This window comes from Pygocentrus nattereri, chromosome 23 (assembly GCF_015220715.1).
Source record: "Pygocentrus nattereri isolate fPygNat1 chromosome 23, fPygNat1.pri, whole genome shotgun sequence".
NCBI lineage: Eukaryota > Metazoa > Chordata > Actinopteri > Characiformes > Serrasalmidae > Pygocentrus > Pygocentrus nattereri.
In genome coordinates, this window is record NC_051233.1 from 27,599,827 (window position 1) to 27,612,379 (window position 12,553).

Below are 12,553 nucleotides of genomic sequence, written 5' to 3' on the forward strand. Positions count from 1 at the left end.
ACAGTAAGAGATTAAATACCTCATTCTTGTTTATTCACAGTGAGTGGAGAATCCTCTAGTTCAGCCTCTCCAGAGTCAGTTCCTGTATCAGAGCTCAGGCTGGTGCTGCTGGGGAGGACTGGATGTGGGAAGAGAGCAGCAGGAAACACCATCCTGGGCAGAGAGGAGAGGAGCCAGGCTGGAGCGTCTACAGTGAGGCAGCAGAGTGAGAGCAGACAGGGGGAGGTGGCTGGGAGGCAGGTGACTGTGGTGGACACTCCTGACTGGTTCTGTCCTGGACTCTCTCTGGAGGAGCTGAGACAGGACGTGGGACTCTGTGTCCGTCTGTCTGCCCCAGGACCCCACGCCTTCCTCCTAGTCATACCATTGAAGCAGTCTACAGGAGAGGAGAGAGGCATGCTGGAGAAAATGGAGGAGATTTTTGGAGAGAGATGTTGGAGGAACACCATGATCCTTTTCACTGTTACTGATGAAGTCCAAGAGAAGAACATTTCTGAGTTTATCCAGTCAGGAAACCAGGAGGTCCAGAGACTTGTAGAGAAATGTGGGAACAGGTTTCACTGTCTCAGCATTAAGGAGAGTGGAGATGGTTCTCAAACCTCAGAGCTGCTGGAGAAGATAGAGAAGATGGTGGAAGGAAACAGAGAGAAATTCTACAGCAGTGAGATCTACCTGGAGACAGAATCTCAGATCAGAGCAGTGGAGACAAAGATCATGAAGGAAAGAGAAGAAAAGAAGCTGAAAGAAGAAAAAGAAATGAAAGAAAAACTAGAAAAGGAAGTCCAGAACTCTCTGAGGAAAATAGAGGGAGCAGTACAAGAGCATGAAGGAGAGATAAAACAACTGAATGACCGAACAACTGAGCTAGAAAGAAGGATGAAAGAAGAGAGGGATGAAGAGAAAAAGAGAGAACTGGAACAAGAGCTACAAAGAGAGTTGGATCGAAGGACGGAAATGGAAGAAAAAGTGAAGAGACTAAAAGAAAAGAGAGAGAGGGAGAGGAGCGAGATGGAGGAGAGACACAGACAGGAGATGGAGGAGATCAGGGAGACGTATGAAGGAGAAGCCAGAATGGAGGCAGAGAGGAACCTCATGAAGGTCATTCTGCCTGAACTCCAGAGAAACATTTTGGTCTCAAAGTCAAAGATGCAGGAAGAGTTCAGCAGACAGATGGAGGAGAAGGAGGGAGAGCTGGAGACACTGAAACAAAGTCTCTCCGAGCTCAGAAAGACTCACTCACTTCTGGAGGAGGTTTATGAGAGAACAGTGAGGAGCAGCTCAGACTCAGAGACAGCAGCTCCAGCAGCAGAAGGGGGTTCTAAGGGAATCTCTAAGAGATTCAGGGATTGGCTTCAGTGATGTGCTGAGAGACTCATCCTTACACAAAAGAGGCTCCTCAGTGAGCTGTGATGATCATGGAGAAACAGCATCAGGGGAAGAAATACGCAAAGACGGTCTAGAGGAATGTCTTTTTTTTGCAAAAGACATGCTGAGGGACTTTATGAATGCAGTGAAATAACAGTGTTCTTTGGTAGCCTTCTGTGTGGAAGCTTTTAGAGGCTGTTTACTCTTCAGACATCTGGTTCCTATCAGCACCATCGTGAACAATTCTGACTCTAGAACAGTGCATTTCACAAATGATTAATGATTGAATTATGCACAGTTCAGGGACGATGTCTGTTTACTGTAACACTAAAGTATGAATAGGATACCGGTAGATAAACTAGCACCAGGTGAACAGTGGCCAGTTTTGTTATTATCAAAATAATTGTTGAATCTTATTAGAGCGAGATAATATCTTTACAGAAGATAAAACTGTCTAATAGCATTGTCATCTTATTTTATCAGAATGTGTGATTTTTATCAAATCTGTAACATTTGTAAAATTTGCAAATTAGAAATATATTAAAAACTACAACCAATATTTGAAATGTGAATTCTGTGTGTTATAAAACCTAATGATACCCTGTAAATTCACAAATAACCATCTCCAGCAAGCTGGTTAAAAAACATTGATTGGTTGAGAAGCGTACAGTAACTGAGCGCCTGGTGGTGAGAAGGGACTTGCATTATGCTGCAGCTGCATAAGTGTTACTACACTTCTCCTTTAAGTTAAGTGATACTTTTTTGATCCCACAACCAGAAATTCCACCTCCACATTTAACCCATCCGTGAAGTGAAACACCACATACACATCAGTGAACACACACACTAGGGGACAGTGAGCACACTTGCCCAGAGCAGTGGGCAGCCCTATCCACAGCACCCAGGGAGCAGTTGGGGGTTAGGTGTCTTGCTCAAGGACACCTCAGTCATGGACTGTCAGCCCTGGGGATTAAACCGGCAACCTTCCGGTCACAGGGCCAGATCCCTAACCTCCAGCCCACAACTGCCCACATGCAAAGTAAATAATGGACACTAGACCTGTGCTGGTATTCAGCAATTCAGCATATGTACCATAGTATTAAACATACACAGTAATGTTATCATGGACACTTTGAAATACCGTCATTTCTTTTTTATCAAACTCGTTGCACCTGAAATTTTTTACACCTGCAGATCAGCTCCTCTTCCCCCACGTTCTGATTACATGATACTGTGATATCGTTTAGGGGTGGGAGGATCAATCCAAATATCGATAGTATCGATACCAGATACTAGCGTGTTGAGATCGATACAGCTCTCCTTTTTGTTCAATACGTTGCTCTCGTTTCATCAAAAAGTAGACGAGATCATCCAGGTAGTGTATATAGTGGTACATTATATCACTGTTTCTAAACAAACACCTGTAACTGAAAAAGAATTTAAGTTTTAAAACTTTTCAGTAACTTTGCTGTCCTGGGTTTTAACATACACATGAATCAACAGTTGGAAGCAAAATTTACCAAATGACTTGTGGTCATGAAAATGTATTCAGATTTAGCAAACTGGTGATGGATTCACCTCATAAATCATGACACACTGCTCTACATGAAAGTACATCAGCTGCTTTCATGAGTAAAAGTATAGGTATCAGAATTGGTACCGGCGATACTGGCCCTGTGTTAACCTGGTGTCGGATTGATGCCAAATTTTGCAGAATCACACACTGATGTCATCCCTCCTGAGCAGAGCTTGTAAACTATCACAACCAGTGCAGAGCCACGTGGCAGGAGGAGGAACAGACGGACACCTTGTTTTTTTCTCAAAAAGGTGAAAACTCACATCCCCCCAGCTTCGAGGAGGAAATAAGCTCAGTCTCATAAACACATGTATGTTTGCATTACAAGTTATGTGTGAATAAAATAAAAGACTTAACTGAAAGGCTTAAAGGTTGAAACATGTACTAAATGGTTTACTGTATATCTGGAACATGCAAAGTAAAAAAGATACTCGAATGTTTGGTGCAGTTTTATTTGTCCAATGTTCTGAGCCATGTCATATTGAACCCGGTGCTAAAACATTTGACCTCCATTCATTTAAAATCTCATATTCCTGCTAGCAGCTGGTTACAGGTGCTTCTTGATAAACAGTGGCTACTACTAAAGGACAGGTGTCCAGATGCGCTGTCCTGTAATGACTGGTCCAGCATGCACGTGATGAGTTAGGATACAGTGCAGTTTATGCCATTATGTTGGTACAGTGTAGACTCCAGGAGTCCTGTGGGTTCCATGTTGTTGTGAAGGCTTTACAGACCACCTGGGAATAAAGTCACGTTCAGGTTCAGGTTCTGTAAATACAGTTTCTGTGGAGAACCTCCCAGGAATGCAGTGGTCCAGATGAAAATATAAACATTTGAGTTCAACTATTCAATAAATGTGCCGAGAATTCCTGCACCTCTTAAAAACACTCAGAACGTAGAACTGCTGCCATCTGGTGGGCTTAGAAAACAACAGCTGTAATGCATGTTTCATAAAGAAGGAGGATCCTGAGGCAGTTCTGGGAGAATAACAAACTTTAAACATTATAAAATAAAAACTACATTTGGCATCACGAGTATAAACTGAAAATCAGAGAAAACAGCTGTGTATGTCTGTTTAGTGCAAGTAAACCTAATGAGTTATTCGATTTGACTCAAGTGGACACAAAATACAGTCGTCATGACATCTGTGCTGCTCTCTCACACACCCATCCCTCCACCTGCTCAGGGGTCACACCAAGGAGGTCACACTCAGAATCATCTTCATCCTGAGGGAGAATGCAGTCACAGTGAGAAATGTTACTGTCAGTGGAGAGAAATATCGGCTCTCTAGATCTCACTATGCTTTCTGATGTTTCACAAGCTCACTGTGTCGTTTAGTTAGTATAGCAGAGTGGTCCTGTAGGCCCACTGCTCTGCACATTGAAGCGTTCTCCACGCTTTAACACACTCACTTCAGCTTCAACAGAGCTAAAATGTTTGCAATGATTTGTTCTTAGTAGTGATTGTGAGATGAAGCTTCATGAAGCGCTGAAGCTTTTCAGCCAGCTGTGTAAAATTGGTTCACTTCTTGAAGCTTCGAATGCCCTTCAGAAGGTCATAGTAGTCAAAAGATTATCGGCCTGTGTAGCATGTGTGCACCACAGGTGTAAAATCATGTACAAGCCAATAAGATGTGCAGGCCAATAAGGCGTAAACAGCTGATGTAAACAATGTAAAAACTTCTCTTGAAAGTGTTGTGTTTTTTATTGTAGTCCAGACGTGACCTTTAAATAATACAGTTCAAAATGTAATGTAGCCACAGACATGATTCAGTTTCCTGCTTTTCATTATGTCTGTTGATAGAGTATATAAATTTCCAGTTGGGTGGTCAATGTATCTTTAAAACATCAAATGTTTTTCCTATGAAATAAAAGGTGGACAAGCCCAGTTTCATGTATTTTGACCATGGTAACTGTCGCACTGTAATAAACTATGGTGAAAGCTGAGTGATAATGATTACAGAACTGTGAAAGGGGGAGATGCACTAAACCACCACCAGGGGGAGCCCCCATAAAAGGGAGATGGCTTCTGTTGTGCCAGTGACAGAACTTCTGCTATAGATCTGTGTCTGAAGAGAGAGAGGATTATTTTATTTGTTTGTCATTATTGCATAACTGGTTGTGTGTGAGTTGGGGAACCAGAAGGGCATGGATGTCTCTCTGGATCGGGTCATAACAATGATTTACTAAGTAATTTCATAAACCATGTCAGAAAATCAAACAGGTGTCTACCATGGTGTGAAGCTGTGGAAAACTATGGAAAAATAGACCTGTGGCTACAGATAAAAGACCTGTGGCTTTAGTACAGTATAACGCCCACCCCTGGGCAGCTCCAGGTCTGGAGAGACAGAGATGGTTGCTATCAGCATATGCCAGATGTCATATATGGATGGCTGAAAAAGTGACGCAGTTTTAAAAAATGATGAACTATTTGTAGATTGCATGACAGCTACAATCAAGTCGATAGTATGCCTGTACAAATTAGACAGCCTACCTATCACCTGGTAGTACGATTGAAGTCCCCTAACCCCACCACTTCTATAACCCCTGGAGGTCTTAAAAAGACGTTTGTGGTGGTGTTGTGGACTCACTTGACACTTGCTAGCTTCAGGTCGGGTTTTACACAGCAGTACTTTGTAAACTTGGTGAGCCCATCTGCTTTTCTTCTGGGCATTTCTTCTGACCTTTCAGTGTGTTTTCAATTCATATTTAAAAAGCAGGATATTTCCACCAAAAATGGGGACTGGGCTCAGAAAAGGGGGACATCAGATTGCACCCTATGCAATGCAGTCTGTAAGACCTCTATATATGGAATGATATTCTGCCTCAACTGGGTGGTGCTAGTGTCCTTTAACTGGGCAGTGAATGGAGTTCTGAGACTTAATACATTTGCACATGGACAGATGGAGGTGAAGCCTGTCAAGACTAAACCTGCTCTGGAAACAGTCCCTAAAAGAGGTGATTGTAAATGCAACTTTAACCAAAAAGTACGGAATTGTTGTATCTGTTCACAGGAACATCAGGAATGTCCAACAGATGGACCGGACATTTGGCGTAGCAGTTTCTGCCTGACAGCAACACTTCGCAAAAGTGGCTGATCATTGTGTTCTGTTAGAAAGTCACTCAGTAATAGAACCTTTACCTTCTTCTTTAGTTCTAGACTACAATGAAATGCAATTAAGGGCTGGTACTCAGCTACCTTTGCTGGCTTTAGAGCAATGTGAAGACTGTGGTATATACCATAAACATGGAGTCAGAGTCTCCAGATCCATCTGACTGGCTCCTCCTTATTATGAGGTGATTTCCTTTGGTCTGTGACTGCAGCCATGCCTACGTATGCACACACAATCATAAGAAGGGGACACACATACACAAGAATATATATAAACACATATACATAAGAATATTTACTAAAGCTGTACAGTGTGACAGCAAATCATGTCATAGACTTCTTCTTGGTTTAGATGATTGAGAGATTTTAATGTGCATTTTAAAATAAATAGTGATTTATTTATGATTATGCAAGAAATTGAAGCGAAACAAATCTTGTGGAAAATTCCAACAAGAATTAATTGACCCTTATTAGTCCTGCAATGGGGACATTTCACCTCTGCAATCTAACCCATCTGTGCAGTGAAACACCACATACACACTAGTGAAGACACACACTAGGGGGCAGTGAGCACACTTGCCCGTAGCAGTAGGCAGCCCTATCCCAGCGCCTGGAGAGCAGTTGGGGGTTAGGTGTCTTGCTCAAGGGCACCTCAGTCATGTACTGTCGGCTCAGGGGATCAAGTCGGCGACCTTCCGGTCACAAGGCTGGATCCCTAACCTCCAGCCCACAACTGCCCCCAAAGGCCAAGGAAACAATCATCACAATGAGAGAGATAAAAATAGAGAAGATTCTGCCCAATAAAATCAAACAGCTGCCTCATACTGTAATGAAATACATTTTTCTTTTCTTTCATGCCTACACTTTTTCAAAATAAAGGAGTGAACGTGTAAACAAGATTCAAAACACATCATATACACTCCAGTCCATATACGGAAACTAAGCTGCTAATACAGCTCCTTTTGACTTAATTGATTTTGTGACATCATTATAATCAATTGAATTACATACATCAGCCTATAGTGGTTTAGCTCTGCCTGCTGTGCCTTTAGAATGAGGCCTAATACAGGACAGCCAATCAGAACAGAGCTCAGTTACCTTATATCAGTCTTAAAGGCACAGTAACGAATGAATGAGGAGCATTTAATGTACAACAATCCACACAAATGTTAAGAGTACATGTTATGAATGGATCTCAGTAGAAACAATTAAATAGTCAAGTGTAGAACACAGGCCTTTAAGAAAAGTGTTTTTTAAAGGTTCTTAGTAAAGACACTGGTTGTGTCTAGAACATCCAGAAACTAATAAATCAGTAAATTTGAATGAATAAATGGTTCTTTGTGTATCTTTAAATTGTATTTCACCATAATGGAAAACCTTTTGTATATGTTTCTTTAAAGAACCTTTAAAAATGCTTTTATATAGCAACAAAAAGTGTTCTGCTGTTGTTATTACAAGTCACAGAAACATTTATAGCTCTATAATACAACCCCAATTCCAATGAAGTTGGGACGTTGTGTAAAACATAAATAAAAACTTATTTAGGGATTTCATCATCTACAGTCCATAATATCATCAAAAGATTCAGAGAATCTGGAGAAATCTCTGTAAGTAAGCAGCAAGGCAGAAAACCAACACTGAATGCCCGTGACCTTCGATCCCTCAGGCGGCACTGCATTAAAAACCCACATCATTCTGTAACGGATATTCCCACATGGGCTCAGGAACACTTCAGAAAAACACTGTCAGTGAACTCAGTTCGTCGCTCCATCTACAAGTGCAGGTTAAAACTCTGCCATGCAAAGCAAAAGGCTTCTCTGGGCCCGAGCTCATCTGAGATGGACTGACGCAAGTGTCCTGTGGTCTGACGAGTCCACATTTCAAACTGTTTTGGAAATCATGGACGTCATGTCCTCCGGGCCAAAGAGGAAAAGGACTGTCCGGATTGTTATCAGCACAAAGTTCAAAAGCCAGCATCTCTGATGTTGTGGGGGGTGTGTTAGTGCCCATGGCAGGGGTAACTTGCACATCTGTGAAGGCACCATTAATGCTGAAAGGTACATACAGGTTTTGGAGCAACATCTGCTGCCATCCAAGCAACGTCTTTTTCAGGGACGTCCTGCTTATTTCAGCAAGACAATGCCAAGCCACATTCTGCACGTGTTACAACAGCGTGGCTTCGTAGTAAAAGAGTGTAGGTACTATACTGGCCTGCCTGCAGTCCAGACCTGTCTCCCATTGAAAATGTGTGGCGCATTATGAAGCGTAAAATACGACAATGGAGACCCCGGACTGCTGAGCAGCTGAAGCTGTACATCAAGCAAGAATGGGAAAGAATTCCACCTACAAAGCTTCAACAATTAGTGTCCTCAGTTCCCAAACACTTATTGAGTGTTGTTAAAAGGAAAGGTGATGTAACACAGCGGTAAACATGCCCCTGTTCCAGCTTCTTTGGAACGTGTTGCAGGCATCAAATTCAAAATGAGTGAATATTTGCAAAAAACAATAAAGTTTATCCGTTTGAACATTAAATATCTTGTCTTTGTAGTGTATTCAATTGAAAAAAAAAGGTTGAAAAGGATTTGCAGATCATCATATTCTGTTTTTATTTATGTTTTACACAATGTCCCAAGTTCATTGTAATTGGAGTTGTAAAATGGCAACAGATGAAGTGTATTGGGCGATACCACATAATGTGAAATCAACAATAGATATATACTTCAAATGTGTGTGTGTGTGTGTGTGTGTGTGTGTGTGTGTGTGTGTGTGTGTGTGTGTTTAGCTCTCTGTGGTTGTAACTAAATGGCGCTACAGCGATGAAAACATGAACACTGTCAATTGTTGATGTGTTTGTGCTGCTCACCACAAGCAAAAAAAAGGGCATTCAACTGAAAAGTAAAAGAGGCCCAAGCTGATCTGAGGTGAAGATAAAGGTTTGGTTAAGTTTAGCACAGAAGGAAGTACCCCACAAACACAGGAATACAAATATGCATGCATCTGTGTGTTTACCATGTTGCGCTGTGTCACAGTGGCGAGGCTGGCATTTCTCTTGGCACAGAATCTCTCGGCAGTGTTGCAGTCACCAAGATCGTTCCAGAACAAATAAAACACGTTGTCATGGAGATGCCACATCTCTGTAATATCACAAAACACACCAAACGCAAACCACATTCACCTTCGCATTGTCATGAGTACATTTGATGTGAATCATCTGTCAGGTAATCCACAAGAGGTACAAGTAGGTTTTATTTGTAGCCCAAAGTGAAACCACAAGTAGAAATAACCTACCTAGGAACTATATTTTACTCAAAGCCAAGGAAGGGCAGTCATACTATTTTAAAGCCTGTCCACACAAATGCATGACACTGAAGCATAAGCTTTAAATAAAACATTTCAGAAGAAATACTGGAATTGAACAGCTCATGCCAATAATGATATATATGCTATAATTATCTATAAAGCAAAAAAGGTTTTGATATAAGGGCCCTAAACTAAAGGGATCAAGATCTAGTTAAGAACACTGGCTTGGGAAGTCCAGACAAACTGAAGATTACTGTACCACACCTTTGCTTGTGCTCTGTCTGTTCATCACTCCCAGCGTCTGTCTGAAGTGAGAGACTGAAAGACAGCAGAAGAAGCTCTTAGCTTCCCTCACACCCACAGCTGAAGCCCTCCGTAAACAATGAGAGCTCAGTTCTTTAGCAATGTCAAAAGAGAATTCCACCAATTTTTCAAGATTCCTGTATGCTTCAGGTGAAACGTGAACAAACCCGTTCACGCTCAAATGGTTCATGGTATAGAAACTTACACAATCAGATTTCTTTACAGTGGTGGTGATAGGAACCAGGGGTCACCATGTAAACAACACAAATACAGCTATTTTATTTACTAACCAAAATCAGTTTTTATGTGCAGTTTTGATGATGGTAAAACTTGAGTGACTTGTGCCTTAATGCCTTGTATGAACTTGTATGGAAAATATATTCTCTCTCATAACCATTTCATATACAATCGCAGAAAAAAGTCACTGGGGCAGCCCCCCTTTGGTCACTGGAGTGGTCCTCAGTGCCTTTGGTCAGGAAACATAACTGCACCATAATCCATTGAAATGATACTTTCTAAGCTGTACTGACTCCTCACACCCTGTCTCATCTCCTGGCTTTTTATTTTATTGGTCTGCTTTAAAAGATAGGCGGCACGGTGGCGTGGTGGGTAGCGCTGTCGCCTCACAGCGAGGAGGGCCTGGGTTCGATTCCCCGGCCGGGTGGCCAGGGTCCGATTCCCCGGCCGGGTGGCCAGGGTCCTCTCTGTGTGGAGTTTGCATGTTCTCCCCGTGTCTGCGTGGGTTTCCTCCGGGTTCTCCGGTTTCCTCCCACAGTCCAAAGACATGCAGTCAGGCCAATTGGACATGCTAAATTACCCCTAGGTGTGAGTGTGTGAGTGACTGTCTGTGTTTGTCTGTCTGCCCTGTGATGGACTGGCGACCTGTCCAGGGTGTGTCCTGCCTTCCGCCCGAAGACTGCTGGGATAGGCTCCAGCATCCCCCCGCGACCCTGACGGAGAAGCGGCTTAGAAAATGGATGGATGGATGGCTTTAAAAGATTTGGTACAAATGTTTACTTTTTCACATGGAAAAAAATGATTTAAGGTGTGCAATTAACCTTAAAACCATTGTTGTACCTTTAGGGCTGCATTTATGTTGTTTGTACCTTGATGAACAAAAAGAACCTTTATTTGTAAAAGTGTAATAACCTTCTGTGATGTAGTATTTAGAGGCATTAACACTTCGTATGCCTGCTTCCTGTCACCACCACTGTGAACAGTCCAAGTTTCTCTAATTGAGCATTTCACGTCAAACCACACCTATTTAATAACACGGATTTGTCTCATTAATCAGTGGAAATCCTCTTTAAATACTCTTTCTGGAAAATATACACACTTTTTCATTAGATAGGAAAAGCCTAGAACTTACAGTGTGCTGCTGAGATGATGAGGTTGATGGTCAGTAATGAGACAATGAGAGCTATAAGCAGAAACATCATCTTCCTCCCTTCCACCCAAAAGAGATGCATATATTATCCACGTGCATTAAACTAGCAGCCAAATGTGAATGTATTATTACTTTCTTAATGGAAGAGTCCAGACACCTTCCAAATGCCTTTCCTCTTAGATTTGTGCATCAAGACAACTCAAGCTATTCAAGTTAAAAAGTCAATGCGTCTGTTCATCTATTCTATGCGTCTGTTCATCTATTCCTTACCTAAAGCAGGTTGTTCGGCGGCATCTGTTCTTTGGGCTCCTGCTGGAGGGTACTGCAGACACTGATAGATGTCCTCAGTTTTGGTTTCTGCTGTTTCTCTTTCTTCCCCATGATTGTATACATTGGGCGCCACCAAATGCCTCTGCTGCAGCTCCATCAGACCGACACTCTCAACACACAATCACAATAAACGCTATACAGCACCTGAATCTAAAGACCGCGGATCCAAAGACTCTAGAAGACAGACGGTTTTGACTGCTGTGGTGAGCTGTTCCAGAAAGTGCATATGTTCAGTTTTTAAAGTTTATAGCACTTCTGCTTTTTTCTGTTTCCGCTTGCACTACATGTTACTTAATCTTGACAACATTCTGCATTAACAGCAAAACAGAAGAACTACCTGCCAGTTAATGTCTAGATCATCTTCAGTGCTTCGCATCACTGGTGAACTTGTTAATAATAGTTTGAACACCCATGTGTTATACGCAGATTATAGCTATTATAGGCCTTTGAGGTTAGGTCATTTGCTGAGATGGTTAGATCGTGCCTGCTGAAAAAGAGGAAGGGTTTGAAAGATGAGACCATAATTAATATGAGCTAAGCAAAATTATTTTAACCACACACTGCTGAAACGGAACCTATCTGTGTAGCTCTTGACATGAAGAGATGGTATCACTTTGGTTTTTCGAAGATGTACTGCATTCTAAGCTGTTAACCCCTTATAATTCCATACAAAGGCTTGTTATTCAGTAACTAAAGGGACTTCAATGCAAAATAATGGAGCTTTTCTTAGGTTATAGAAGCCTGTAATAAACTTTGGGCCCACTGGTGGCTTGGTATGGGGTTAAAGGGAAATTCCACCAATATTATTAAACCATAAGTCATTCATAGTGTGTTGATGTAAAATGTTGTTCTAGAGTAAAGGTTATTCACTGTGGTGGTGATATGAACCAGAGATTTATGTTCTATACTTAACAGTTGGCACTGTGCAAAAATATTGACTGTCCTGGGAGCCTGGGGACCCCTGCAGACCACTGGTTTAGGGCCCATGTCTTTCATCTTTCTTGTGTTTTGTTATAATCATAATAAGACATTACCATTTTCTAACCACTCATCATCACCTAAAATCAAACATGCTGCATTTTTATGTGCCTTTAAGACTGGTATATGTAAATGACCTCGGTTATGCTTAGTGTGTCATGTTCAAAAACTGTTCAGGCTGAAACACTCCTTATAACTTCTGA

At 41.8% G+C, this 12,553-nt stretch overlaps 2 protein-coding genes across 2 annotated transcripts in view; one reads left to right on the forward strand and one right to left on the reverse strand.

Moving 5' to 3' along the window:
* LOC108429070 (trichohyalin-like) overlaps positions 1-1,905 on the forward strand; it is a 38,207-nt gene extending 36,302 nt beyond the window's left edge. Inside the window, exon 15 of the mRNA XM_037533364.1 lies at positions 41-1,905. Within this exon, the coding sequence (XP_037389261.1) occupies positions 41-1,359 (1,319 nt within the window). The 3' untranslated portion in view covers positions 1,360-1,905. The remainder of the gene's footprint in view (positions 1-40) is intronic.
* A 1,472-nt stretch (positions 1,906-3,377) lies between these two features.
* Positions 3,378-11,575, reverse strand: LOC119262275. Its single transcript, XM_037533680.1, has 6 exons — positions 11,313-11,575; positions 11,025-11,102; positions 9,617-9,670; positions 9,062-9,186; positions 6,181-6,270; positions 3,378-4,167 (listed from the first exon to the last, which is right to left on the reverse strand). Exons 1-6 carry the CDS (start codon positions 11,467-11,469, stop codon positions 4,078-4,080), a joined length of 594 nt encoding a protein of 197 aa, XP_037389577.1. The 5' UTR covers positions 11,470-11,575; the 3' UTR covers positions 3,378-4,077.
* Positions 11,576-12,553: the final 978 nt, after the last annotated feature.

What these genes read in the sequence shown, in the direction of transcription:
- LOC119262275 (XM_037533680.1), bottom strand. Translation starts at nt 11,469, where the DNA reads ATGGAGCTGCAGCAGAGGCATTTGGTGGCGCCCAATGTATACAATCAT. An exon ending in CATCATCTCAGCAGCACACT is followed by an intron (nt 9,671 to 11,024) that starts GTAAGTTCTAGG and finishes GCTGTCTTTCAG; the next exon opens with TCTCTCACTTCAGACAGACG. An exon ending in ACTCTGACTCCATGTTTATG is followed by an intron (nt 4,168 to 6,180) that starts GTATATACCACA and finishes ATTCTCCCTCAG; the next exon opens with GATGAAGATGATTCTGAGTG.